The sequence below is a fragment of the Ochlerotatus camptorhynchus genome, unplaced genomic scaffold, assembly GCF_037179485.1.
Source record: "Ochlerotatus camptorhynchus isolate MF236.1 unplaced genomic scaffold, CSIRO-AGI_Acam_v1.1 ptg000130l, whole genome shotgun sequence".
Taxonomy (NCBI): domain Eukaryota; kingdom Metazoa; phylum Arthropoda; class Insecta; order Diptera; family Culicidae; genus Ochlerotatus; species Ochlerotatus camptorhynchus.
Window position 1 is genome coordinate 2,282,173 of NW_027040620.1, and position 27,210 is coordinate 2,309,382.

Here is a 27,210-nt window from a genome sequence, read left to right on the forward strand (position 1 = left end):
ATTTATCGTACCCATTTATTAGTAACTGTTAGCAGCTAATGATTAATTGATTTACCTATTTTAGAATTACCTATACTTCACATCAGAACCTCATTTCCTTCAATTACTACTCCGTCGCAGCACACACCTTATATGGATCGCTAACCTTTATTTAGTTTCAGCATTTTCGACATTATAATCAAAGGGTGAGTTTTAAAAGTATAATTACCATGCATATAGATAAGTTAATGTACCAGAACCTGGACGGACACGAGCCTACCCAGGGGAGGACCCGGATACGACCACCCATGTGTGTCTATAGTATCGCACGAGCTGACGAGTGCAACGGGAAGGACAGTAGGTGTATAGACTAGGGGGTTGGTCCCTAGATAAGCCTTCTTAGCGGAAGGCACAGCCTATGCACTGAACAATTACAATTACAATACACTTCGCTGAATGCATGCAAACGATTCTTTATGCTTTCAGCTTCAATTTGACTATATTTTTACCACTGAGAAAAAGCAATCTAGCAGGGTTTTCTTGAAATGAAACACACGCACTACAAATTGTAGCTGATTTCGAGTTGCCGATAATAGAACAGCAGATTTACATGCAGCTCAAATGGAACGGTTGCCGAAGAAAAACTGGTTGCCGACAATACTCGCTCTCACTAGAGAAGATTGGAGCTTTGTAAAAGCGTTTTAAAACAGTTTTTGACAATTCTTTCGACTGAAATTGTTAGAGCAGCTGGCAGCAAAAGATTGTAAACAAACCAATACTGCATATGTGTGCGTTCCATAGAGAAAAAGGCTATAGAAAGAAGGTCGCTGCTTAGGTTGCCGAGAATACGTAAATTCCCCTACCATTATTACGAGTACTACTTTTTTGCTCGGATCATGTTTTGACTCCCACAGAAACTCGCTAGAATAAATACAAAATAATAGTTTTTTGGTTGAAATTTCAAAAATGTATTGTATATATTGACACATTATTTCGGACTTATCACCGCTGCGATTGCAGCGCCACGGTGACCGATTGAAACTTGGATTTGTCAATAGTTCTGTCAAATCCTCAGCATTTCCACTGATCCATTAAGATGGTCAAGTTTTAAACCCACCACAGCATGCTTTTGGCGCTACTGTATATGGACAATCAAATGTATGATACTGTGATAGCCATAGCATAGTTCTGTCCAAACCTCAGCATTGTTATTGATCCATTCTTTGGTACAAACAACGTAAATATGTACCTTTTTTTTTTTACAAAACCCAGGTAATCATGACGTTTGATTATTGAAAACAATATGAATGAAAAAAAGAGGCCAACTGCTGTCATGATTACCTAAGATTTGTCTTGCATCACCGACAAACCGACATGAACGACCAAAGCAAAAACAATAAAATTTCTGACCAAAGCACACTACACAGGTTCATCGGTTGTGTAATATCACATTGTACGATGTACATCGATTTTGCGAAACAAAATTACATCCATTGATGTTATATTGTATCTGCTTTTTGCTATTACATCATTATTTCATACATCAGCTTGAATTACGTTGATCGATATTACATTTTTTTTTGCTGTGCACTGACATCTGGCTCCGTGTTCGCGGGAAATATTTCGCTAAGCCATGAACCAGCATGCAAAAGTTATGAATTGGCTCGTGTCTGATCTATTCTGGACAAATTATTTTTATCTAGAACAAAAAATCCTATGGTTTTGCCAGTTCGGACCACTGCACATTTAAATCGGCCGTTTACGATTTTCGGGCATAAGTCAGAATTAAGTGTCATGTCGGTTTGTCGGTGCTTTCCATTGGGAACGCACATGATATTTTATAAATCACACAAGGGGCACGCAATACAAAGAACCGGTGCGTTGAAGTTAAAATGCAATCAAAAGTACATAAAGTAATTAATGCGTTTTGAAGTAGTACTGAAGGTAATTAAAAATATCTATCCGTAATTAATGTAATTAAAACTATTGAAAATGTAATTAATGTACTTTAATTACGAAATTTCGACTGTAATTAATGGAGTTAAAAAGTAGTTAATGTTCTACATTGTATAATTAATATAATTAAAGCAGTAGTTAATAGAATTAATTTAATTACAACCGCTGCCTGCTTTGGAGTTAAAGGTTATTGCGTGCCCCTAAAAATCACATAAACTTCATTGGACACATAAGGTTCATGTGATTTCGTGGTGCGATTCCCAATCATGAGAACACATGAAAGCAGAGGTGGCAACAGTACATTTTTTGCAAAACCATCGTCCAGAGCAAAACAAAACATACGGCGGAGATAGAGAATAGGAAAAATGTCGTAGCCCATTATTTTTCAAACAGTTTATTGAAATTACATTTTAGCTGCAAGCTTGCATGTGACAGTAAATTATTATCTCCCTCATTTACGCATAATTTTAACATCTAAGCTTATGAGTGGTTAGTATTCGTTCTTATTTTATAATTTCATGCAATAAACATCAAATAAAACAAAAAATTCAAGAGCAAATTTTCATTATGTCGTAAGTAACATTCGCACCAATCCGAGAAAAATAAAGTTTTGTTTTGATGACCGAAAAGTTATTCCTATTTCCAAGTAAACACATATAATCTCATAGTGATAGCAATGTTTAACATATTTAGCAGGGTTTTAATCATACAAATGCAAATCGCTAGCTTTCATGCTAAAAAACACTGGTTTTTGAGTCAAAAGTTATTATACGTCGTGGCCCCTTACTTAAGTCAAAATGTATTTACCAGGATATTCGGGAGAATTATCAATTACGTCTCCTTACGTGCAGCCCATTCATCATTTTAGGACCACCGAAACCATCTTAGCAACAAACAGTTCGATTTATTCACTTTAATAATGAGAAAGCGAAACGACGAACGTACACTTTTCACGGATTTCTCAGCGCTGTTACTTAAGTCAAACGGCATCTCCATAGAAATTGGGTGACTTAAGTAACATCGAAAACTATTTTGATCGGAAGGTGATTACGTCAAAAAGCAATTTGACTGGCAAATAAATTTAAAAATGTGATTTGATCCTATATTCGGACAGTATATAGTGTAATAGCAGGAGAATCGATTGACACTGAAAGCTCGACTTTGTTTACCTTTGTTACATTCGACGTAATGAAAATTTGCTCTTGAATTAACACTTGTATTTCATGATTTTCTATCTAATCTCTAATCTAAAGGGTGTCCACGATGAAATTGCCACACTATGAAATTGCTCTAACTTTTTAACCGTTGGGTAGAATTTAATGAAAATTTGGGTGGATTTAGTTCATAGTGCATTATTTACATCCTGCAAGTTTTAAAACCCTGTGATCAAAACTCGCGGAAATGGAGTCGAAAGAACAGCTCGTGCGTGATAAAATCTTGCGCATTCATCACGAGAACAAGGATCTCTCGAATCGTTCCATCGCTAAAACGTTGGGAATCGCGAATTCCACGGTGTCGCGAGTGATTAAGCGGTTCGAGGAACGGTTGACCACCGATCGGAAGCCTAGAAGTGAAGGAAAAAGTATTCCGTACAACACCAAAAATCACAACCGCGTAGTTGGGGCCTTCAACCGAAATCCGAACGCCTCCGTTAGGGATGTGGCTAAGAAGCTGCACCTAAGCCGAAGTTTTGTCCAGAAGGCCAAAACTAAGGCTGGGCTTCGAACGTTCAAGGTACAAAAGGCCCCTAATCGCGACGAGAAGCAGAACAAGTCCGCCAAAACCCGTGCCAGGAAGTTGTACCTCAACATGCTGACGAAAGTTGAATGCTGCATCATGGACGACGAAACATATGTGAAGGCCGACTTCAAACAGATCCCCGGCAACCTGTTTTTCACGGCCAAGGATAAGTTCAGCGTTCCGGAGCATGTCCGCACTCAGAAGATGTCCAAATTTGCGAAGAAATTCCTGTTTTGGCAAGCCATCTGCACGTGCGGGAAGCGGAGTGCACCTTTCGTGACCCAGGACACGATGAACGGACAGGTGTACATAAAAGAGTGCCTCCAGAAGCGGCTGCTTCCTCTCCTGAAGGCCCACAACGTCCCAACAATCTTCTGGCCGGATTTGGCCTCATGCCACTACTCCAAGGACGTGCTGAAGTGGTATGCGGACAATAAGGTCAATTTCGTGCCGCTCCGCCCCATCGAGAAGTACTGGGCGATTATGAAGCAGCACCTTCTTAAACGACCTAAGGTAGTGAAGACAGTCGAGGAACTGAAGAAAGTATGGGTTTACATGCAAAAAACGGTTGATTCACAGGTTGTGCAGAATCTTATGGCCGGGGTTAAGGCCAAGGTGCGGGCATTTGCGTATTTACAGTCACATTTACAGTGAAGCCAAGTCTACCTATTGAACTGTCAAACAGGCTACCTATCGTGCAAAGTAAACAAACATTACGATGGTATGAATGGTCCACGAAAGGTATTGCAATTAAATATAAAATATAGTCGAAGAAATGATCATAAATATGCAGTGAGCATTACATTGTCATGGGATACGTTTGGTAATGATCAGTAATGAGAATTTGTACTATTTTTTGTTAAGATAATTTGACAAAATCATTGATATAATGATTTACTACAGCCGTTATTTTTTTTTACTAAAAGTCATTTGAAGTTGATGCAGAAGTCCTCTGTTGCCAAGTTAAAAGAACGTGTGAACGTTTTGTCTGCTACATTCTTATGCACTAGATAGTGTGACATCACATTTGCTGTTGTATTGAAATGGAGGAAGAAAAGAGATGGTTTAATTTTCCTCACCATACCAGTTGATATTTATGAAACATGGACAGTTTTGGCGTGGGGACATGCACTTCCAATGAATTTTACCCATACATTTAGAAAATGATGTTCGAAGAATATTTCAAAAAGAAGACCTTAATGCAAATCCAATTAACTTACCGCAGCTTCAGGGTCGACATGTCATCATCCGGTCATAAAGAGGTGATACAAAAATGAAACAACATGTTTTACAATTCAATTTTCTTTATTAGTTAACTATCGCTTTAAATAAATATTTACAAAGATACTTTTTTCCGTTGTTCCTACTCGTTGTTTCATCATTAACTTGTCGCGTCTATAATTAACATACAGTGAATTGTTCAATTGTTTTTTTTTTATTATTTAACTTTCACATTTTCATACACATATTTCGTCGTTCTCCGTTCCGTATTTGTTGGCTAATTGCTAACTTTTAGTTTTAATTAATTGTAATTTCCCTAGCGTTACTGTAGGTCTTGTAACCGTCTGTCTGTCTGTCCGTGGTAGTCGGCATGAAGTCGTACGTTCTAATCGCTCTAATTTGGGCTAGAAATAGAATTCCTTCTCCTGGTGCGCCAGTTTTGTCGTAACAGATTGTTAGTCTCTGTATTGGTGCAGATTGTTTTTTGTTTCTTTCATTTAACCCGAAATGCTTTCGCTACTTGCTAACCTGTAAATACTGCTTTAATATTTTTTTTTCCGATAAGATGGGAATCAAGGGATAAACGCTGATTTGGTTGAAGGGATTTAATCTGGCGACTAGACTAGTGTTGGGGCGCCATTTCGTTTGTGTCACTGAAAAAGTACCGTGAAAGGGTGGACTAAAGGAGGTCTGAGTTGTCATTTCTAGCTAATATGTATAATTTAAGTTGGTTCGTTAGCATTCTCTCATTGATATCGGAGATGGAAGGATGAAGTTGAGGAGTTAGTAGTTGGCTTTGGTGAAGACACATTCACCGATAGGCAAGGGATAGGGGATAGGGAACTATAATTTAAGCAAATAAATAAGTGTTCTTTAGATTCAAAGATACTCGGTAATAGATCCGGGTTTGCGAGATTTGGCAATAGGGTACCGTCTCACTCGCTCCAGATCTAGATAGTTATAAGCTACACGAAAAAAACCCTACAACATAGTGACGGAATTGAAAATCATCGGTTTTGTTGTCGCTAATTCTACACATTTTAGTTTTCTTTCTCTCTCTTCTTTTCTTTTTTCAGGGGTTGTAGACAAGGGGGGAGGTGTGAGGGTGTGAAAACGATGCAAGGGCGAGAGGATATTTTGATTGAATAAATTAAGCGTGTACATAAATAGGTTAGTGTGAGATGAAGAGGAGCTTGGGAATTTAAGAAGCGTGGCGGTTTTCATTTTCTTCTAAGATAGGATTTTAGATGAAAAGATAAGGGATTAGTGCACTGGGGAAAGCTCCTCTTGATGGGTGATGTAGCAAGGGGTGGTGTGGTGTGGTGTGGTGTGTTTATAGATTAGATAGAAGCTAGGAAAGTTGATGCATTCAAGGAAGCGTTTGTTGGTTTAGAATAGTTTCAACATTCGTCAACAGATGTAACCGGTGTACAATGAGTTCCGTTGGAATGCTTTGGCGTTACTTTTTTTCTTTTTTTTTTGTAGGCCAATGAAGGTCTATTTTCGAATGCTGAATCGCTCCTAACAGTGCTAGCACATTCCATTGAACTTCACCAAGTAACTGACCGCCTAACCCACGCGTTTGCGAGTGGGTCAAGTATCCAGAATGCCACTGCGTACCTAACCAATAAAACAAGCATCTAACAAAACGTTAACCATTCGAACAGCGAAGCTCCACATGCAATTCGTCGTGTACAACCGCGGCACCGCGGAGGGATCGGCTGAAGCGTTTTACTTTGATACCAGGAACACGTGTGAGCTGCTGGGAGGGAAAGATATGGATGGTTTGGGATGAGTGTTGAATGTCAGTACCGGGACCCTAGTTTTACCTGGACAGTGGCATGTGGTTAGCTACAAAATACGAAAGAAAAAAAGAAGAAAAGAAACCAAAAAAACGAGACCAGATTGTGTTTTGGTTACACGTATTAGTTCACCTTGAGAAACTGCGACACGAAGGTGGGAGCCGTACCTTTGCGATCGAAGTGTCTCACCCGGACGAAGAGGAAAGCGGCGACTAGTGAGGCCACAGCCAGAACCAACAGCAGCATCACCAATCCACCGACGAAGCTTGGCACCGACATGCAGATGGTTTCCGGATCCACGGTACGTTGCGATTGGATCACAACGGTCTCGTTGTTGGCACCACCGTTCAGTGCAAAGTTCACGTCACCCGGGGCAACGACCTGGATGATTCGTTCCGTGTTGACATCGGTCATCTCCTGGGCGTCACGCTTGTAGATGCGGGGTTTCACCACCACAGTCATGGTATCACGTCGTCGTCGAACTCCGCGCAGGTCATCCAAGCCTTCCACCGATCGTGGACGGCCTCCCAGGCTGACCAGGTTCCCATCGTTGGCCATATCATCCTTTCGCTTGGTAACGGTTACATATCCCGACTGTCCAGGTGGTGGTGGTGGCGGCATGTTGATGTTGTCATGGATCTCATTGTGCAGTTGGTTTTGGTTTTGATTTTGCTGTGGTGCATCCGATTGATTGGAGCCATCTTTGTTCTCGCCTGAGTTTCCTGAAGTTTGAGCCTGTGGTGGCGGTACAACATTGTCCTGGTTCTCCGAGTATGCGCCAGAAGAGTCCGAAGGGTGTCGTGGATCTGGGTACGCTGGTGGCACTCCATATTCTGATGGTGGTCCATATTCTCCGCTCAAAGCGCCAGGAGCTCCATATTCTCCAGAGATTCCATTACCGGTCAGCGCTGGCAGTCCGTAGTCTCCTCCGCCGCACTTGGGTTCTGGGCAATTGTATCGGCAAACCTGGATCACACACTGGAAGTGAACGTTCATGGAATCGGGGAACTTGAAAGCTTGGAAGTACGCGAATGACACGACCGATGCGGATGGTCCAAAGTTCTTGATCTTCTGGAATTTGCTCATAATCTTCGGACGTACAACGCATCCATGTTGGTCAACCAGTTGAATTGGAGCACGCTTGCCATCATGAGCAACACAGTTGCGGACCAGCATATCGAACTTGTTCTCGTCATCCTTGATGGCTAGCACCATGGTCATGGTTTGACCGATCTTCACGATACCCGACACTTCGGAAGCCCATGGACCCTTACCGACTTGAATCTGCATCCAGCACTGGAGATTGTCACCAAGGAAGTTAGCCGTCACAGCGTGTAGCATGTCGACTTGGAATGGACGGAACGTGACGGCCTTCTCGTAGAAATCGTACCACGTGCAACGCAGCTTACGAGCCTACAAAAAAAAGAGTCAATCATTGTCTGTTACAGCAAATGCATTCGGGACACTTACCTGATCCCAGACTTCCTGCACATAGGGGTCGTACTGGATGATGATGGTGTTTTCGACGTAGCTTCCGGACGGAGTCGGGGCTCCAAAGTTGGCCGCGTTGTGGTTCGCCGAGCTGCTCATACCGCAGCTGTTCAGGAAGATCTCGAAGGTCGCACTCAGATGGCCGGTACCCGGTTTCAGATGCACACAGTGGGGATCGCTGTAGAATCCCTTCGAGAAGATCATTCCGTAGAAGGGTCGATCGAATTCGATGTTGACGCGCATGTGCGTCTTCTCGCACTGCACCTGCAGATGCTTGATCTGGGGGCTATCGTTCGTGGCCGACAGGGGCCATGGGTCGTCTCCACCACCATTGCTGCTGCTGATACTGCTGCCGCTACCACCGCCGCCGCCACTCAACAAACCAGGCGTTCCGTATACTGGTGATGGTGCTGGCGGCCCATAGACGGCTCTGTGCTCCAGGGGCAGTGCGGCCGAATCTACGAGGGGAGCATCACAGTCGACATTCTGGAAAAAGGCGGAAGAGAGATAGAGAGGGAAGGCGTTTTAGATATGTTACACTTAATAAACTTTGTGTTAATTGAAATAGCTACCAGCGATTTCACAAAACTAATTTCTATTTTTATATGAAACGCACAAATGTTGGCTACTTTTCTCGTGGTCCTAGAAGAAAAAAAATCTTAAAATAATGTTTTATTTCAAAGTTCGAGTGGTAGTAAACGTCATTTTAACTGCTCGAATGAAGTGGTTAATTGGACGTAATTATTTCACTTTTAATAAGTTTAAATTTTGTCATAACATTTAACAAGTCTATTTGAGGGTGCTAATAGTTGAAGTGGGTTCAATTTATTCAAAATACCCTAAGAAAACTAATTCGAGTGTTACGTCATGACTAATTCCGAAATCTAATATCTACGAATCCTTCGTTTTTTCTTCGAACGAGGGTGTTCAAATTGAAGCAAAATACAGAAGCTTTAGCTATTGTCGATCTCGGCTCCACACGTGGTCTTACTAACGGAGAAGTAGTATCGATTAACACGCCGACGAATCGACTAATATCCCCCGTGTTTCGGCGATCAACTTTGCGGTAAATGTGTCCCCGGAAAGGATGGAGTGCACTGCTCGATTGGTACTGCTTGACTCCACGGGGTTGATATCTGGTTCGTGTACTGGCTTCAGAACCCGAGCGGTGGACGTCTAACGTACAGCTGCTCGAATTTCGTTGTATGCGCGGGGGCTGACTCAAAATAGTGCCACGTCCGCTAGCGCAGTACATTTACCGACGAACCGACATGCCACAGGAGCATTTTGCTTGTCCACAATTCGAATTGTCAAACGAGCGATTCGAACTTTCAAACGGGCGATCAGATCTGTCAAACGAGGTGAGACGCAAACCAAGGCAATATAAATTATACGTGGGTTCGTGTCCTTGCTCATGGTATGATGCGATCGGATGAGAAGATGTCAGTAGTGTTTAACGTATTTTAAATATGGCGTCTTGGGCACGAATTTGAAAGTAGCTTGTATGAGCTGTCACGTCGGTTCGTCGGTGGTACACTTCTCAACGTCGTAGCCGGATACGACAAACTCCATGGCAAATGATCCGATACCAACGGATCCGGTACAAACCGCTAACGTTGTTGATGAGCTGAGCTTTAATTCGGCTAATGCGTCTAAAGCTCAAAATATGCTACACAACTCATAAAAAGAATTTTAGAATTTAGTTAGAAATAAATTCCTTTTTCGAACAATAGACTTCTCTGCCACCGTTAGTATTAGTGAGTAGTTTCACTAATACATGCGTTTTACTGGTTGAAAATAATCGCTGTCAAGTCGAATACTTTGAAAGCTGATTTCGTGGTTGAAAATAATAAACAAATCGATTTTACACGGCTACTCTAGCAAGGTTGGATTAGTGAGATCTTGCGTCGAGAAGTCAATGAACCATTTTTGCAATTTTTAAACTTGGAAGATCACTTCTACTATAGATCGAAATTTGATCTACTCACTTTGAGCACTCCACCACTCATGACTAATCGATCCCGTATCAAATTGGGTCAGAGTTAAAACCAACGACGTAATATTCTGTGCGAGCAGAATATAAACTTTTCTGTGATTGGAAAATTCAATAGCTCGTGTGGTCAATTGGAAAATCAAAGCAAAACTAAAAATGGTCATGCGAAACCTAGTTTTATGATCTGCAATTACAAAAATGACGATGTATTAAAAAAAATGTCATTTGATTTGACAGATATCAAAACGTCATTACCATTTTCACCCACTCGCCATCTGTGAAACAATCGTCACTTTGATTCTTCAATTAAAATCTCATTTTCTCAAATTGTTGGGATGAGTTTACCAACTCTTTTTAGCTACACTTTGTGGGTTGTGTGTGTGATAGCTTAAAGCTGCAATTTAGAGTTTATTTCAGGAAAGATGCGTAACTTATTAATTTTAAGACTTACAAATTTGGTGTACTTGCTCTGGAAGTGGTATGGCTCGAATTCCCACTCTACTTCTTCAATTTAGACCGTACTATAATTTTAATTTAATACTAGCGTTAAGTTCAATTTCCGTTTATTTCATCCGTACTTACAGTGTTTATAATTTATGATTAGATTTAAGCACTACACGGCAAATAATGTGAATATTAGATAAGTAGAATAATAGAATAAGGATAGTAATAGATGAACAACTATGTAAACTTTTGTTCTTCGTGTTTGTTCTTCCTCTTTTCGTTTGACGTTATTCTACACGCTAAGATCAGATAACCCAAATGTAGGTTTACTTTACCCAAATCAGGCGTAAACTGCACAAACTCAGGTATGGGTAAAATTTTTAACCCAAATATGGGTAAATTTAAGTCAAATTTGCATAAAAATAAATCGTTTATGGTGCATAAGAACCCATATTTGGGTTAAAAAAAAAATACCCATATGTGAGTTTGTGCAATTTACGGCCAAGCTCGGTAATCTCTTTGTACCGTCTGGGTAAACTGATCTTAGCGTGTAAGTTGCACCGGTGACGTTTCCCACTGTCATTTGATTCACTGTAAATGCAGGGCCGTAGCGTTTGCAGCGTCGTGACATACCCCCGCCCGTAAACCTTGGTGAGGGTTCGAAACATAGCAGCACGATCCAAATGTGGCGACATCCATGACGTAGACTTGTGGTAGGTCTGTTGTACGAGGACGGAATACGAAGCGTTGCGATTGGTAGTCAGGTGAACGTATTTTGAGTTGGTGGAACATTTCCATGACATCGCCACTGACCGCCACTGGATATTGACGGCACTGGTATAAGACCATCGGAAGCGGAGTCAGTAGATCGGGTCCCTTCAGAAGTCGGGAGTTGAAAGAGACTTCACCCACCTTGGCTGCCGCATCCCAGATCAACCGAACTTTCCCAGGCTTTCTGGGGTTGGTGACAACACCTAGAGGAAGATACCACACTCGGCTTGCCTCAACAGAAGTCAATTCGCCCGGTGTGCATAACCTTTCCTTTCATATTCCAGGATCTGCTCACGTACACGCTCTTGCAGCTCTGGTTCTCGTTGAAGCTGACGCTCTAGTGACTCAAGACGTCGGACAGCCATGGGATAACTGTCGGGAAAGTTAGGGTTGTCAGTGTTCCATAACAGGCCGGGTTGTCTCCTTAAGCAGTTGGTTTGCACGCTTCTTGTCAGCCGACTCAGGAACTTGACGTGGCTCAGCTACTCCAGCATCCTCGAGGGTGAAACAGTCACGAAGCTGTTCGTTTAACTCGCGATCACGATCGGATACAGTTCCGATGTGGAAGCCGACAATCGTTGATTGGGTCGATTGGTTTGGAACGTAGCCATAGATGCTCCACCCCAGCCGACATTTTGCACCGACAGGATGGGATGGGCCATCCTTCTCGTAGCTTTAGAGGGACGCATAATCTCAGGTTGTCAAGACCAATGAGTAATTTGGGCTCGATCGACACGTAGTCGTCGAGTGGGAGACCACGTAAATGAGGAAAACGTTTTGAAAGGTCCAGATACTTCAAGCTTTGCGTAGGCAGAACAAGATGGCTAACCGTACGAGCATTGTGAAGTGTGTGTCGAGTTTTACACATTGTGACTTTGGCTCGACCCGTGTCACGTTTCCGGTCCACTTCAGAGTGAGTGTTTCTGATTTCCCGCTGACACCAAGCCGTCTCGCAACAGATTCGTCCAAGAGAGTGTAAGACGACCCTTCGTCGATGAAGGCGTAAATTGTAAGGGAGGTATCTTTGCCATGTAGAATGACAGGAAGAATGCGGAAAAGGGGCCACCGCAAATCACCGGATGTTACGTGGCTAGAAGAAACATTCATCCGCTCGGAAGGAGTGGTGGAGTGCAGTAGAGTAATGGTGCTTCTGACGACAACCGCTGACCCTGCAACCGCTCCAGGATCGACACGGCCACTTGCCGTGACTGTTGAGGCATGTTCTGCAGAGTCCTTTTTGTTGAACTAGCTTCCAACGATCATCCACGCTGGCACCATTGAACTGATGACATTCAGCCACTCGATAGCCCGCTCGTCCACACGATACGCATTGCCTTCCTGGTTTAGTGCTAGTAGGCGTACTGGTAGACGTGGGAGTTGGAGTTTCATCTGCGGAGTGAGCTTGAACAACACCTTTGTTTCCACCCTTCTGTTTGTTGCTCCGGGTTTCCGTGAACATGATAGACCTTTGAGTGGAACCTAATCCTGGGAGGGTGAAGGAAACTTCGCTTGCTGCTGTCACCCATCTTGACATGAGCTCACCAAAGCTGTCGAGTGTTGCGGGCTGATGCTGGTTTTTGTAGATTGCCCAATCGAGTCGCAGCAAACCTGGCAGTTTCTCTACCAGTTCTTGCATAAGTACCGGATTCGCAAGGTGGTTGAACTGCTGTGCTGCTTTGAGATGGTCGACCAGGTTTTACACTGCAAGACCAAAGTGCATGATTGTTTCTAGCCGGTCGTTTTTCGGTTGAGGGATTTGAACGATTTTGCCCAACAACGACCTAATGAGGAGATCCGGTCTTCCGAAAAGAGTACGCAGGGTCTGGACGACGTGCGGTACGCTTGCTGGCAAGAGCAATCGGCTTCTCACTGACTCCAGGGCGTTTCCCTTCAAGCACCGTTGAAGGCGAACGGCGAAAATTCTAAGTTCCACCGGTGACGGTTCCCACTGTCTTTTGATTCACCGTAAATGCAGGGCTCGTCGTGACACAAATTGAAGAATCAATGTGACGATTGACTCATAGACGGTGAGTCGGTGAAAATGGTAATGACGTTTTGATATCTGTCAAATTGCATGACATTTTTTTTAGTACATCATCATTTTTGTAATTTCGGATCTTTAAACTAGGTGTCGCATGACCAGTTTTGGCTTTGCTTTGATTCGCCAATAGGAAGGACGTTTTTGTTAGTGGGATGGGTGGATTAGATCTGTATTCACATTGGAAAGTGATGCGATCTTTTAAAGCCTAGAAAGCAAATGACGTGACCCAATCAACTAAGTAAAGTAAAGAGGCTTGGGTTATATAGCCATCGTGCCCCTTAAATTACAACAATCTACGACCGACTTAGTAAAAAGCTATTCAAATGAAGGGACGTCCCTGATAGTAGTTAACAATGTTTTTCAAACTGAATCTCGAATACACCCGAATTTACAAACTCAACATACGTGACCGCTTACAGCGCTGGATAGGACATTAGCCTTTTCTGTTTAATTTTTCTCCTCTTCGCCGATATTTATACCGGGTCCATAGTTTTCAGTATTACACAAGCTGTCATTCAACGCAATAATCATAAATTTCTTCCCAAAAACGATTCGTACCCAATTCCATTAGCCGATAGTAGTAATTGGATTAATGCCATTTATACAATCCATTTCAAAACGCAAGACGAGCGTGGCGTAATTTGGGCAAGTAGCTAAGTGAGGCACTTTTCTCTCTGGATAGCTGCTTTAATTGCCGTCAAACGGAACCGGTAATGTGTGCGAGCGAGTTGTTAAATCTTAAATGCCAAAAACTGACTCGGTGCCAGGCAAGCAGGTACGCACGTGGAGAATTTTTCAGTCAATTAAACCATAACACATATCGTAAAATAAAGCAACAAATGCTCTTTCTGGCACTAACGCTGGGAAAGAAAATGACGTCGCTTTGCGCGAAATGTGCTACGTACCCGTAAAGATGCGTATGTGTGCCGAACGATAATTTCGTTTACTGAGTGGCAATCGGTTTATGCGTTTGATATAAGCCAGCAGGTAGTAGAGCTCCGGTCGAAATTGCACAATTCGAAACGATGGAACTGCGATAGAGCGCACTTGGATGATGTGGGAGTTTTATGTAAGCGGCGGCCGGGTTCGTCGCTTGAACGGTAACTGAAGTCTTTTTTGAGGTTGTTATTTTTCGGTGGAAGTGCGTTCGAAATATGGGTTAGTGGGAAAGCTAGTCGGGCGTTGTTGGATGAGAACGCCCGGAATGGTTCTTCTTTTGATGGGTTGACCCGGGCCAGGGGGCTAAAGGTTAACGCGTAGGATGATAGAATTTAGGCTGAAATTGTGTAATAACTGATGGTCATCTGGCTGGGCAGTGGAAACGCACAGTTAGTATTGATGTGCGTTGATGGTTAAGAGTCTAATGGCTTTTGTTTGGAATGTTACTTGGAATTTGGAGCTTCAATTATTGCACAACAATGACACAATGGCTTCTTGGCACGGATAAATTGTTTGTTTTCAAGCTCGTTGTTTAATACGTACATGACCGTTAAGGTCATGGAATTTTGATTGGTCAACATGCTATCAAGATCAAGACAGAGTTCAACAGCTATACACTTAGAAATACCCAATCTTTCACTTGAATGAATCCATCTTTGACATAAAGGATGAGACGTAAACAAACATATCATGTAAAATTAAGTGCTCCGAGACTGAAAGTACGTTTGATTGAGCTGAATTTCGCGTATATTATGACTCAATTTTATGTCAAAATTGACGCTCGTATATGTCAGTCTCAGAGCACCTAAATTTGCAACAGTTTTTCTAAGTGTGTAGAGTAGCATGCTGTACACCGTTTGAAGAGTTCATGTAAATTTCTGTGATAAAGTGCATTAGAGCCGGTTTAATTTGACACGATAATTCGTCTAAATTTGAATGCAATATCGCACAAATCTAATAATGGCTGTTCATAAACTACTTAGATCAATTTTTAGAGGGTTTAGACACCCCACCCTCCCCCACGTAGACAATCGTCCATACAATCTTTTGAAAATTTGTAAGGACCGTAGACATTTATCAACACCCCCCCCCCCCCCTAAAGAGTCTACGTAGATTATGAACAGCCCCTTATGTGTACAACATGAAAGCTGATGTATAAGCCTTAACTGGCTCACTATATAAATATCTGTGAAAAATCGCAGAACATCTGTGAAAAATCGCAGAACATCTGTGAAAAATCACCGAACTGTTTGCCGAACGTTCAGCTGTTGAGATTTCGGTAAAATTTCACAGATTTCGGTAAAATTATCTTAAATTAACTGTGACAAGTCGATGGAAATCACTTGTTGAAGAAATAAAAAAAAAATCAATCATGGTTCAGTACTATGTTACTAGGTTTGCACTGGCTGGTAAACATGTAGAGACTTTTTGGCCAATTAAAACTAGGGTAATTTGACAATTTTTGCACACTCCACATTATTTACTCTGAAGCATTTATCCATGACTATGATTTAACCGATAATGGTGTTGTGCTAATCAATCAATGATCAGTGATAAAACATGTTTTTAATATTTTTAACATTGATTACCTATATGATTTCAGACGATTTCTTAATTTTTCAGCTAATATTCCTAAGTTGTGTCATAAATTATTACTAGCTTAAAATTTATTAAATTTATGTAGTCTTTACATTGAAATGTAAACAGCAAAAAAATAATTTTGATATCACATCAAAGTGGATGCACTACAATCATGTCGAAAATTTTATGTAATTTTTATGACCACATAAATAAACAAATGCAGTAAAAGCAGCGTAATGCCAGTTCATGCATTGTATTAATGATAATTTTGTCCTTTTTAGCAAGTAATATTACACCATATTTTCGACATGATTGTAGTGCATCCACTTTGACGTGATATCAAAATTATTTTTTGCTGTGTAGGTTATTCGTTTATCTAACAACCTATTACAAAACATCGATCAACCATATAAAATTTACATGATTAACATTAATGTTCAATAATTGGATCGTATTTGGACTCTTGGTTCTGGATTATTGTTTATATGGATAACACCCGAAGGTATGCAACGTTGCATAGCGAACATAAAGGCCGGCGCACAATGCATACATTTTCAGGTTTTTTTGACAGATAATGCATGGGCTAACTGTCAAAAAACCTGAAAACGTATCTATTGTGCGCCGGCCTTAAGCTGTGTATACTTCCCATCCATGGTTGATCGGTTCATTATCTATCTATCTAGGTATACACACTTAGAAATACCTAATTTTATACCTGACAGAATCCATCTTTGACATAAAGGATGAGACGTAAACAAACACATCATGTAAAATTGAGTGCTCCGAGACTGAAAAGTTCGTTACTCGACGAAAAGTACGTTTGATTGTGCTGAATTCGCATCTCTATGAATCAATTTTATGTCAAAATTGACGCTTGTGTATGTCAGTCTCAGAGCACCTTAATTTACAAGATTTTTTTAATTGGCGCATAAATTCAAGCTAATATTGAATCCCGAGCAAGGCCGAGAACACTCAGCTAGTAATAAATAAAATAACTATTATCGTAAATACATTATCGTAAGACGAGGAAAGATCGCCAACCGGGGAAAAATGACCACCCTTCAATATTACATAAAAAAAATTCAATAGTTTTGAAACCAGCACATAAGGGTAATGGATGTAATGTCGGCCTAAATGCCCCTAATTTGGGCCCATACATAAATTCAACAATCGACTAAGTTAAATAGCAACCAAAATATCCATTAGTACCGTCCCAATGACGCGTTTATCTAGATAAATTTATAAATAGCAGATTTTTAGCGATAGGCCCAATCTTAGATCCATAGGCCAACATTAGATTCATTTCCCCTACGTGTTCTTAAAGAATGATCCTAAGATGCAACGTTCCAAAAATAATGTATCAACATTCGAGAAATTGATGAAAATATGCCGAAAGAATAAAATCCCCTCTTTCTAAAAATAATTTGCTAAAGGGTGTATTCGTGGAAAAAGGTACACACATAAACAGCTGTAATTTTATAACTTTTATACCAAATGACATGAAATTTTCAGTGAAGAACGTCCATAACGTACATATGTGATTTTTAGGAGGGTCTGAGAGGTGGTTTAGCACCAGTAATGGTCATGAGCAGCAAAGGTACATTTTTACAAGACCATCGTCCATAGCGAAAAAAAAGTCAGCACACGAGTGGTCGTTTGCATTTCAAGCGAACGGCGGAGATTGAGAATAGGAAAAATGTCACAGCCCATTATTTTTCAAACAGTGTATAGTAGTTAAATTTTAGCTGCAAATTTGCTTGTAACAGTAAATTATCAACTCGCTTATTAGCGCATAATTTTATCATCTATGCTAAAGAGTGGTTAGTATTCATTCATATCTTATAATTCAATGCAATGAACATCAAATAAATGCAGTAATTAGTCAGAAATCAGCAACATTTTACATGACATAAATTTATGTCGCGTGCGTCGCTGGTCTTGCCTGCCTGCTATACAATCTGCAATAAACTTATAAACCGTTTAGATCATTATCAGCTTGAAAAAAAAAACATAATAAAGTTATTCTAATACTGTTCCGAAGGATTCCACCACAGTTTATTAGAAAGAACGAGCAGAGATGAAGAGAAGAAAAAATAATGATAATGACTGATGCAAAATTTGAAATTTTCGCTACATAGTGCTCAAACGGTTCCAAATTGGGCTCTGATTAGTCTCCCAAAATTTGAACTCATTTAGTTAGAAACTGACTTGACACAAACCATTTGATTACTATGGAGAAACCATAATTCCGGTTCATATCTATCTCAAAATTCACCAGTTCACTCTACTTTAGAAAATGATAGCTGAACTTGTTGAAAATTTCATCAGCTACAACTTTGTTCAAGACCACTTTTCGATCAAATGTAAGGAACAAAAATTATTAATGATTCAAGTCACTGATGTTTTATGATTATGCCCAATCAACTGTTCAGCAGTATGTGTCAGCAGGCAACATTGGTGTTTATGGCGCGTAGAATACTAGGACAAAAATCATGGCTACTATGTCACACTGCAGAATACAGTGTTGCCCAAAATACAGTTGTTTAATCTTGCCGAAAGATTATCAATCTCTTAAACAATTAATAACTATTTAATTTGACGTTTGGCTGAAAACAAGTTCTTCATCAAAATAGTAGCTGAGAAAATTGTCCATAAGAATAGCAATAGGATTTGTTAACAGTACAATATGGAAAAAAGCTAGAAGAAAACGAATAAAAAGTTTTGTTTTCCCATAGTATTTTCCATATAAACTTCAAATGGTTTTGTGCCAAGTCAGTTTCTTATCAAATGAGTTTAAACTTTCGGAGGCTCATCGGGACCCGATTTGAAGCCGTTTGCACACTGTGGAGCGAAAATTTCAAATTTTGCATCAGTCTAGTACCCAGTGTCATAAACCATAAAAACATTATCATTCGAAAGAATTGTGCTTGTTTGTAAAAAAATATATTATTTTCTGTTACTATATTGTTTTCCCTTTTTGTACCATTCGACCTACTACCGTATTTAGTTACTTATAGCGAATTCGTTTATTATTCAGTTCCAACCTGGATCGGGTATCAAGATTGGGTCTGCTTGTTTTCTGACAAACGTCAGTTTGCTCGTTTGTTTTTAAAACCTAGCTCAGGTTGAGGTTCGCACTGACAAAAAATTCGGTTTCGCACTGGGTTGGAACTGGTTCCAACCCCGATAATAAACGAATTCGCTATTAGAGTTGGTTAGGGGTATCCAATGATGTTTATATAAGGTCTGGGCCAACAGGCAGCTTGCTGGTGTTAGAAGCAAAAAGATTGTAAACATTGCTGACGTCACTTTACCACAACATTCTATACTGCGAACAGTGAGATTTACGACACTGCCCAACAGCTGATTCATGTTAAAAGATAAACATTTCAATGAAATACGAAACCACTGAACATTTGCACATTTTACTAACACCAACAAGCCTGTTGGCCCGCCCGGACCTTGTGTGTGAGTGAGGGGTATCCCCCCGGCACCACTGGCAAAAAGAGATGATCGCTGATTTTCTCATCCTACCGACGATGTGTTTGAAACAGTTCTATCGATTGTACCGCACTCAAGTTGTTATCTGAAGGGTGGCATCTAGTCGTAAGAAGTAACAATAGCTGCAATTTCCAAACCGACAACTAGATGCCTCCCTTCAGATAACAACTTGAATGCGGTACAATCGATAGAACTGTTTCAAACACATCGTCGGAAGATGAGCAAATTGGCGACCATCTCTTTTTGCCAATGGTTACTCCCTCACCTTTATAGTCGCTATACATATTCATAGTCTGGCGGATAGAATCTCGTGATCCAATTGAGCTGTCAAATAGCGGAACCAATCGAGCAAATCACGACCAACAACAGAAAAGAGCACATCAACTATTTCAAACAAAACTTCAGAAACCGTTTTCTAGTGATTCAAGGCTCGCATACGCAAACTATATTTGGTTTGGGGAAAGATTCCCGTATCCGATGATGCCGGTCATTTGCGTTCGATTGTCGAGGAAAGAATTATCAATAAAAATTATAAAAAGTGATAGGTTTTGGTGTGACTTTCTACCAGCGATTTCACAAAACTGGACCAACTAATTTAAATTTTTTTGTGAAATGCACTTTTTTCGAGGTTCTAGAAGAAAAAATCTCAAAATAATATTTCATTTCAAAGTTCGAGTGGTAGTAAACGTCATTTTATCTGCTCGAATGAAGTGGTTAATTGGTTCCGGTTTTCGAAAGATCGAAATTCTATCCGCCAGACTATGAATATAGCGACCACCATCCCTCTCCACACTCAAAAAACTCCACACGTCTGATCGATGTGTTTAAACACTTGATATTTCATATGCACAATCACATTTATTTTAATTGTATTTCACCATGGTTCAATGTGTTCTACACGTTGATTTCTTGTGTTTCAAACTATGAAATGTTGAATCTATCAATTAATTATATAATTTGAGTAGTAGCTATACTGAAGATCCGAGAGATGTCGCCCCTTCAGTGGTAGGAAAATCATTTTTGCAGTATGGCGAATATCAGAAAATCCACGATTTGTGACTAAACATGCTTTCACAGAAGGAAACAAATAAACTAGTGTTTACCTTATCACCATAGTAATGTACTCGTGCAATTTTTGTGCATCTAAAATTGCCCATAAAGACGATAATGAATAAAAACTGAAAAATTTCATGCATTTCCAAATGGTTTCCTACCATTCCCATGCATTCAAAAGTGACTGGCCCTCTGGATGTGGATGATATCAAAAACAGCTTAACTTGATTAATTCAAGTGTATTGCACATTGAATCATACTACTGTTCAAAACAGATGGGTTTGAAGTGTTTTGCATTTCAATGCGATGTGAAATGCTTGTTCTGCAAGGTAAATATTGAAAACATGAGTTGTGACTACATACTTATCAACCAGCAACCATGGGCCAGCGAGATCCAACGAAGGCAACTTCAGCAGCACCATCCCAACAGCCCAGGATCAATTCCCAAATCAGACCCATTAATTAAAAGGCATGTGTATGCTCTGCCCTCAGCTTTGTTTATATATTTGTCGATTTAATTTTTGAGTCGGTAAAGTAGAAGTCGATAAAGTAGAATATTGTAGAAAATTACATAGACAGATTTTTTGGGATTCTTGAGCCCCCCCCCCCCCTCCCCCTGCGTAGACAATTGTCCATCCACATTTTTTTTTTAAATTTGTATGGCCGTGGATAACTGTTTACGTAGTTTATGAACAGCCCCGTAGATGAAAGGGACTGTGAAAGAGGACACACAAATTTAGATTTGTATTGAGGCTCCCAAAAGCTGTGCAAAATGTGAATGAATTTGACTGCGATCTGAAATTGCACTAGGATTCTAATGAGAGTCTGTGATCATAAAGGGAAACGGAATGAAAATATTCATTTGCTTGTCACAATTTCACACTTTTCTCAACATCGGATATGTTGAGCGGATGTCCAATTTAAAGGACCGCAAATATAGCAAGGACAAAGTGGCGGCAACTTTAAAAGCGATCATCCATTAGAAACTGCTGCAGCCCTTTTTGGTATTCCGAGAAGTACTCTTTTCGATTGCTTGCAAGCAGTGGTGGCACGAGTCCTGGAGTTTAACATTTTTTCCTTAACATTTGATACTTTTTGCGATAACCATTGTGACGACACACAAAAACAAACTGGCAAGCGGCAAAAATGTCATGACATTTCTAAACTGTTTTCTGCCAGTGACAGAACATTTTCGTACAAAGAAGCAGACAAGACCGGCGGCACGCGCGACATAAATTTATGTCGTGTAGAATTTTGCTGTTTTCTGGCAAATTACTGCATGTATTTGATGTTTATTGCATGGCATTAAAAGATAAGAATGAAGACTGACCACTCATAAGCATTGATGTTAAAATTATGCGTAAATAAGGGAGTTGGTAATTTACTGTCACACGCAAGCCTGCAGCTAAAATTTCATTACAATAAACTGTTTGGAAAAATCAGGCTGCGAGATTTTATTTATTCTCTATCTCCACTGTTCGCTTGGAATGTAGTTATAAACGGCCGCCCGTGTGCTGGCTGTTTTGTTTCGCTTTGGACGATGGTTTTTCAAAAAATGTACTGTTGCCACCTCTGCTTGCAAGAGACCCACTCGAGCCCAGTTGAAAAGCCAACTTTCTGTTTTTACGGGAATAGAGTAAGGAACAAATTTAATTGCTATTTGGGTTGAGGAAATGGCTGTGGCTGGCAGAGCTGATAAAAATAATTTCTTCTATACACTCAACATAGCTGAAAATGCAGACAACCTTAATGCTGGGTTTAGACTAAGCAAGTCAAATGATCAACTCAGTTGAATTCAATTGGCTTGAAAAGTGGAGCCTGGTTCAACTTTTTTCAATTCAAGTAAGTTGATCAAGTCAGTTGAATGACATGGTTTACACGTTAAATTCGCGTTCAAGTCAGTTGAATTCAACTAACTTGATCAATTGACTTGCCCTGTCTAAACCCAGCTTAACAGATATACCAAGAGAAGTTAAATAGAGACACCCATAGACTGAAGCAAGAAGAACCAAACGTCAAACGCTGAACCAAACGAGCAAAGTAAATAAACAATACTGTTGCTCAATTCACCAGAAAGGAGTATTGTTCTCAATGATGATAAAGGTGTTTAATAATTTTCACGAAATATTTGATATCTGTTATTTCAAGCGTAACTATTCAAATCGACGTATCTGCTTAACTGCTATCTCACCCACGCAAACAAACACCATCTTTTCCCTACTAGCTGATGTTGTTAGTTTCTGTGAGTGAGCTAGCAGTTGCCACAAATCGTCGATTGAAGTGATTGTTTACAAAATCAGATACGTCGATTTGAATAGTTACGCTTGATTTATTTATTAATTGTTGATTCAATTAAATACAACATTTAATAGTGATAAAAAAATCGAATCGTAGCGTTTTATTTAGTTTTGTGGAAATAAAAACGATTGCGCTGCAAGCAAAACAGTAAAATATGACAAAAGTTATACTGTTATGGAGCGACTGTCATCTCTCGTCTTCGCTTTATTTTTGCAAAATGTTGCCGCGCACTTTATTTTTATTCAGTTCCGGTCGAAACGTTCAAATTTTCTCAACAGTATTGCGGCACTGTATGGAAGTCATTTGAAGCCACTCGAAGAAACATGGTTGCCAGTGACATTGCCAAAAGATCCCTCAAAAACCGTGCTGCTGTTTCGACAGAAATTTTCATTGCGCGTCTCTATCAACGTCTCTGGACATAACGACTTTCTTTTGATCGAGGCAACCTCTGAGTATCAAAGTCAACATTTGTTTTTCTTCATTCGTAGTTAGATGTTCATTATCGCGCGTTTTGTTGTCAATATTAATATTCGTCTTCATCTTGGTGGGGATGATTTTGAGGATCAAATGCAAAATGATTCTTTTCATTTTACATAAATATAGCGCTAAAGGACGTGTCGTGTTGGTTTTTAAACACAGATCGATGGAAAATTATTGCCTCTTGCTGAATTGATGATAATATCGAGGTTTTAGGCTCTGGGGTAGACAATATTCAAAATAATAATTTTGTTCAAAATGAATGTGATTATTTCTTGCGCAACACGAGAAAAGGACCTTTTCAAATTTTAGGCCCTTTTCAAATTGATAATCAAGTACTGGTGAATATCAACAAACGCGTACACACGGTACGTCTAACTGTCAAATTTACGTCAACGCAACGCAAACGGATCTAAAGTGGGTGGTAAATGTGGTTGATGGTAAATGATAAGAATAGAATTGGTGGCTGGACTTCCCGTGAGCGAAGAAATCCTTAGAATCAGTGTCGGTCAATACAGAGTCAATGTTATAATAAGAGTCCCGCCAAGAGTGAATCCAGAAGTACCAATCGAATTGTCAAGCGGGGGTAGCAAACAAGCAAAGTAAATAAACATTATTGTTCCCACAGCCAGTGAAATACAAGTATTCTATTCATTACTGACAATATTTAAGCAATTTTAGACGAGAAACATTACTTCGTTGTATTTAGTACATTGAGGTATGTATAAGTTATACCAAGCACTTGTTTGAACATTTTTCAGGTTCTATAATTATTTTTGTCTCCAAGAAGGCTCCGTTATCGACATGAAATTTTTCACTTCTGAATGAAAGTCATTCGATGCTAACGCAAAAAATCTGGTTGCCGTTTACTCTGACGAAAAATAAATCACAAACAATAGACCTTTTTGACGTTTGATAGTCTTTCTCTATCCAGCACACTTGAATGAATGAACGGTTTGTTTTCCCACTAATCTGTTTCCCTCTTGCTTGCACTCGTTCGATTTAAATGGTGCAGTAAAATGCGCCGATTAAACGTCAAAAAGCTCTATAGACTTCTCTGACGTTTATGAATAGCACAAGTTGATCGCGCACGGAACTTCGTTTCCCTACGTTGTGATATTTTTAATAGATAAAAAACAGACCGACTGTTGAGCCATCCTGCCATGGCGGAGGCATACGAACTATATGTACATTTATTCGTTTGTTTTTACATACGACTGACAAATAATAACACAGTGACAATTATACATGGACAAGTGGTGACATCTATGGACAAGTAGAATTATTATTTTATGCTTAGGGTAAAGGCGGTAGACGTCGCTTGCACGAACACAAGTATTAGTGCAGAACTTTGGGTGAATTCAAAGGTTTTCTTGCACTAATACTTATAATTTACCCCAAATTCTGCACTAATACTTGTGCATTTTATAAACGTCAGAGAAGTCTATGCTGCTTGTTCGCAACATTTTCTCTTGGCGGGACTCTTATTATAACATCTCATATTGACTCTGGGTCAATATGCAAAGCGATTGGGCAAGCAAAGTATTTTTCCTACCGTAATGCCGTCAAAGGGGTGGGTAGCGAAGTTTTTGAAGAGGCATCCAACTATTTCCAAATGTACCGCTAATAAAATTTCCAATAAAAGGATAATATCAAAAAAACGAAGTGCGATTTTGGTGGACTTGGCAAAAAGTTAACTAACCAATTAAGCTGAATAAATATGAATCAAATTCTATGCACATACCTACGGTTTTATCCCGCACTGTTATAAGTATGTCACTGTTTTGTAATGAACAGTAATTAACAAAATAACCTATTAAAATCTTGCTACCATTCAAAACTGTCGAGACATGGACTCTGCATGGGAAAGATAACCAAATTAGCTCTTTATTATTTTGAAATAGTATTAACAACCGGTGGAAGCCAACGATTTTAAATTGGCTCACTACTTGACTAGCGTATTGGTCCCAAGTACATCTATAAGCGCACCCCATTCTAGTCGAAATTATAGTACTACACTATGTTTGATTTGATTCGCTATGCAAGTTTGACAGATAAAATGAGGGGTTCGTGGATTTTCCTATGTTTCGAGGGGTGAATCGATTAGCTTGGGACCGAAGATAGTACCAGAGCTGAGCAAAAAAGTTGAGAATGTTTCTTCGGGGACCCTCTGGTCTTAGAGTTACCTCTATGGTATTAATGCTTAAGGGGCCGAGCTTACCCCCAGTTCCCATGAAACTTTTAAAATGAATTTTTTATTTATACCATATGTTTTAAAAATGCATGAAATCAAAACAATATTTGATGCTGATTGACTTAAAAATGCACTACTATAACATTTCATGATGTTGTCAGATGTAGATAATTCCGGCGGGTTTATGCAGTGCTTTTGTTGTATTTTCAAACAGAAGTTGTCTGATCTGCCACCATTTGCCACCCTATGATTTATTCAAATTAAAAAGTGTGCCAATTTGGATCAAACATATATAATATCTGCGAAGAAACAGAGAATTGCGGGTGATTGTCTTATACAAAAATGTTTATTTTAATAAGATATACAACTCATTAGAACATGACAAACACGTATACATTGTATGGAAAAAGTTATGGTCATGAAACAGATTTTTTGTGATCGTCCGTAATATAACGCTCAATAGCTTTATTGTGCCAATATATAGAGGTTAATGTCTTTAGCAAAGTTGTTGGTATTGTAACCCCCACCAAACAAAAGATAGGGCTTTGTATGCCTAGAAACTTTTCCGGAGACACTATATATCTTAAATGAAAGGTTTTGGAGTAATTCCACGCGATCACGTTGTCCACCGTTTGGACCACTGTGCAATAGGCGGAGGTACGATCAAGTTATTCTAGAATGAATATTTTCGTACAAAACCTCTATGAGCAGGGATGGAAAATCATTTACATTCATTTCGTGCATTCATTTACATTCATTTGCCTCTAACTTTTTTCTTCAACAGAATACCGTAAAATGATGTATGAAGCTTTTGTAGCTTTTGTTATTAACTTCAACTTTTGTTAATAATCAAAATCTGAATCTCTTACACATGACGAGCAACAGCTGGCAGAACATGCCATTGTTTTTCGATGAATGCAATTTACATTCACTGAAAAACAATGGTGGGTTCTTATCGCTCTGATTCATCATGCATAAAAGATAATGATTTGAGTTGTTTACAAAAAATGTAGCTAATATCAAAGCATACAAAAGTTTCAAACACTATTTTTCGGAATTCTGTTGATGAAAAAAGTTAGAGGCAAATGAATGTAAATGAATGCACGAAATGAATGTAAATGATTTTCCATCCCTGTCTATGAGTATCCAAACCTTCCGACGACCACATCACAGAATCTGTTTACAAATTACGTGTACTTTTTATGCAAATCTGTAATAGAATCTTACATTTCCCGATTGAGTGTAGCAGCTGTATAGTCCAAGTTGTGAGCAGGCATAAACTTCCATTTGGGACGTAACATCGAAGATTGTATCTGAGCGATGGATATACGACTTCTAATTTTCTAGTATATCAAAATTGCAAACTGATTGACAGTTCATTTCTATTCCATTTTTGTCTCTCTATCTATTTACTTATCATGGTAGCATTTCCTTTCTGGGAAACATAATCATTCCCCAGTGACCGATTTAGGGCAATCCATTAGTAAAGTAATACAATTATATTTACTACGACAAAAAAAAACAAACAATCCACGACGGCTGTCAAAGCGAAACCGCACTAGATAGCAAATCAATTGAGCAGAAAATTACCCCTCAACAAGACGATGCCACCGATACAACAGCAACCCGCCTAATACCTACATATCGAGTCAATCAATGAAACTCTCGGCGTTCGTCACCGGTTCGTCGCTACATGCAAGTGCACATGATCATGATACATGCCGCTTTA

The 27,210-nt window shown here is 39.7% G+C and overlaps 1 protein-coding gene across 1 annotated transcript in view; it reads right to left on the minus strand.

Moving 5' to 3' along the window:
• Positions 1 to 4,961: 4,961 nt before the first annotated feature.
• The window catches only part of dyl (dusky-like), a 110,722-nt gene continuing 88,473 nt past the window's right edge, over positions 4,962 to 27,210 (minus strand). The window contains exons 3-6 of the mRNA XM_065220652.1: positions 8,169 to 8,675; positions 6,866 to 8,111; positions 6,726 to 6,747; positions 4,962 to 6,655 (exon numbers count right to left, since the gene is read on the minus strand). Coding sequence (XP_065076724.1) covers positions 6,628 to 6,655; positions 6,726 to 6,747; positions 6,866 to 8,111; positions 8,169 to 8,675 — 1,803 coding nt within the window. The 3' untranslated portion in view covers positions 4,962 to 6,627. The remainder of the gene's footprint in view (positions 6,656 to 6,725; positions 6,748 to 6,865; positions 8,112 to 8,168; positions 8,676 to 27,210) is intronic.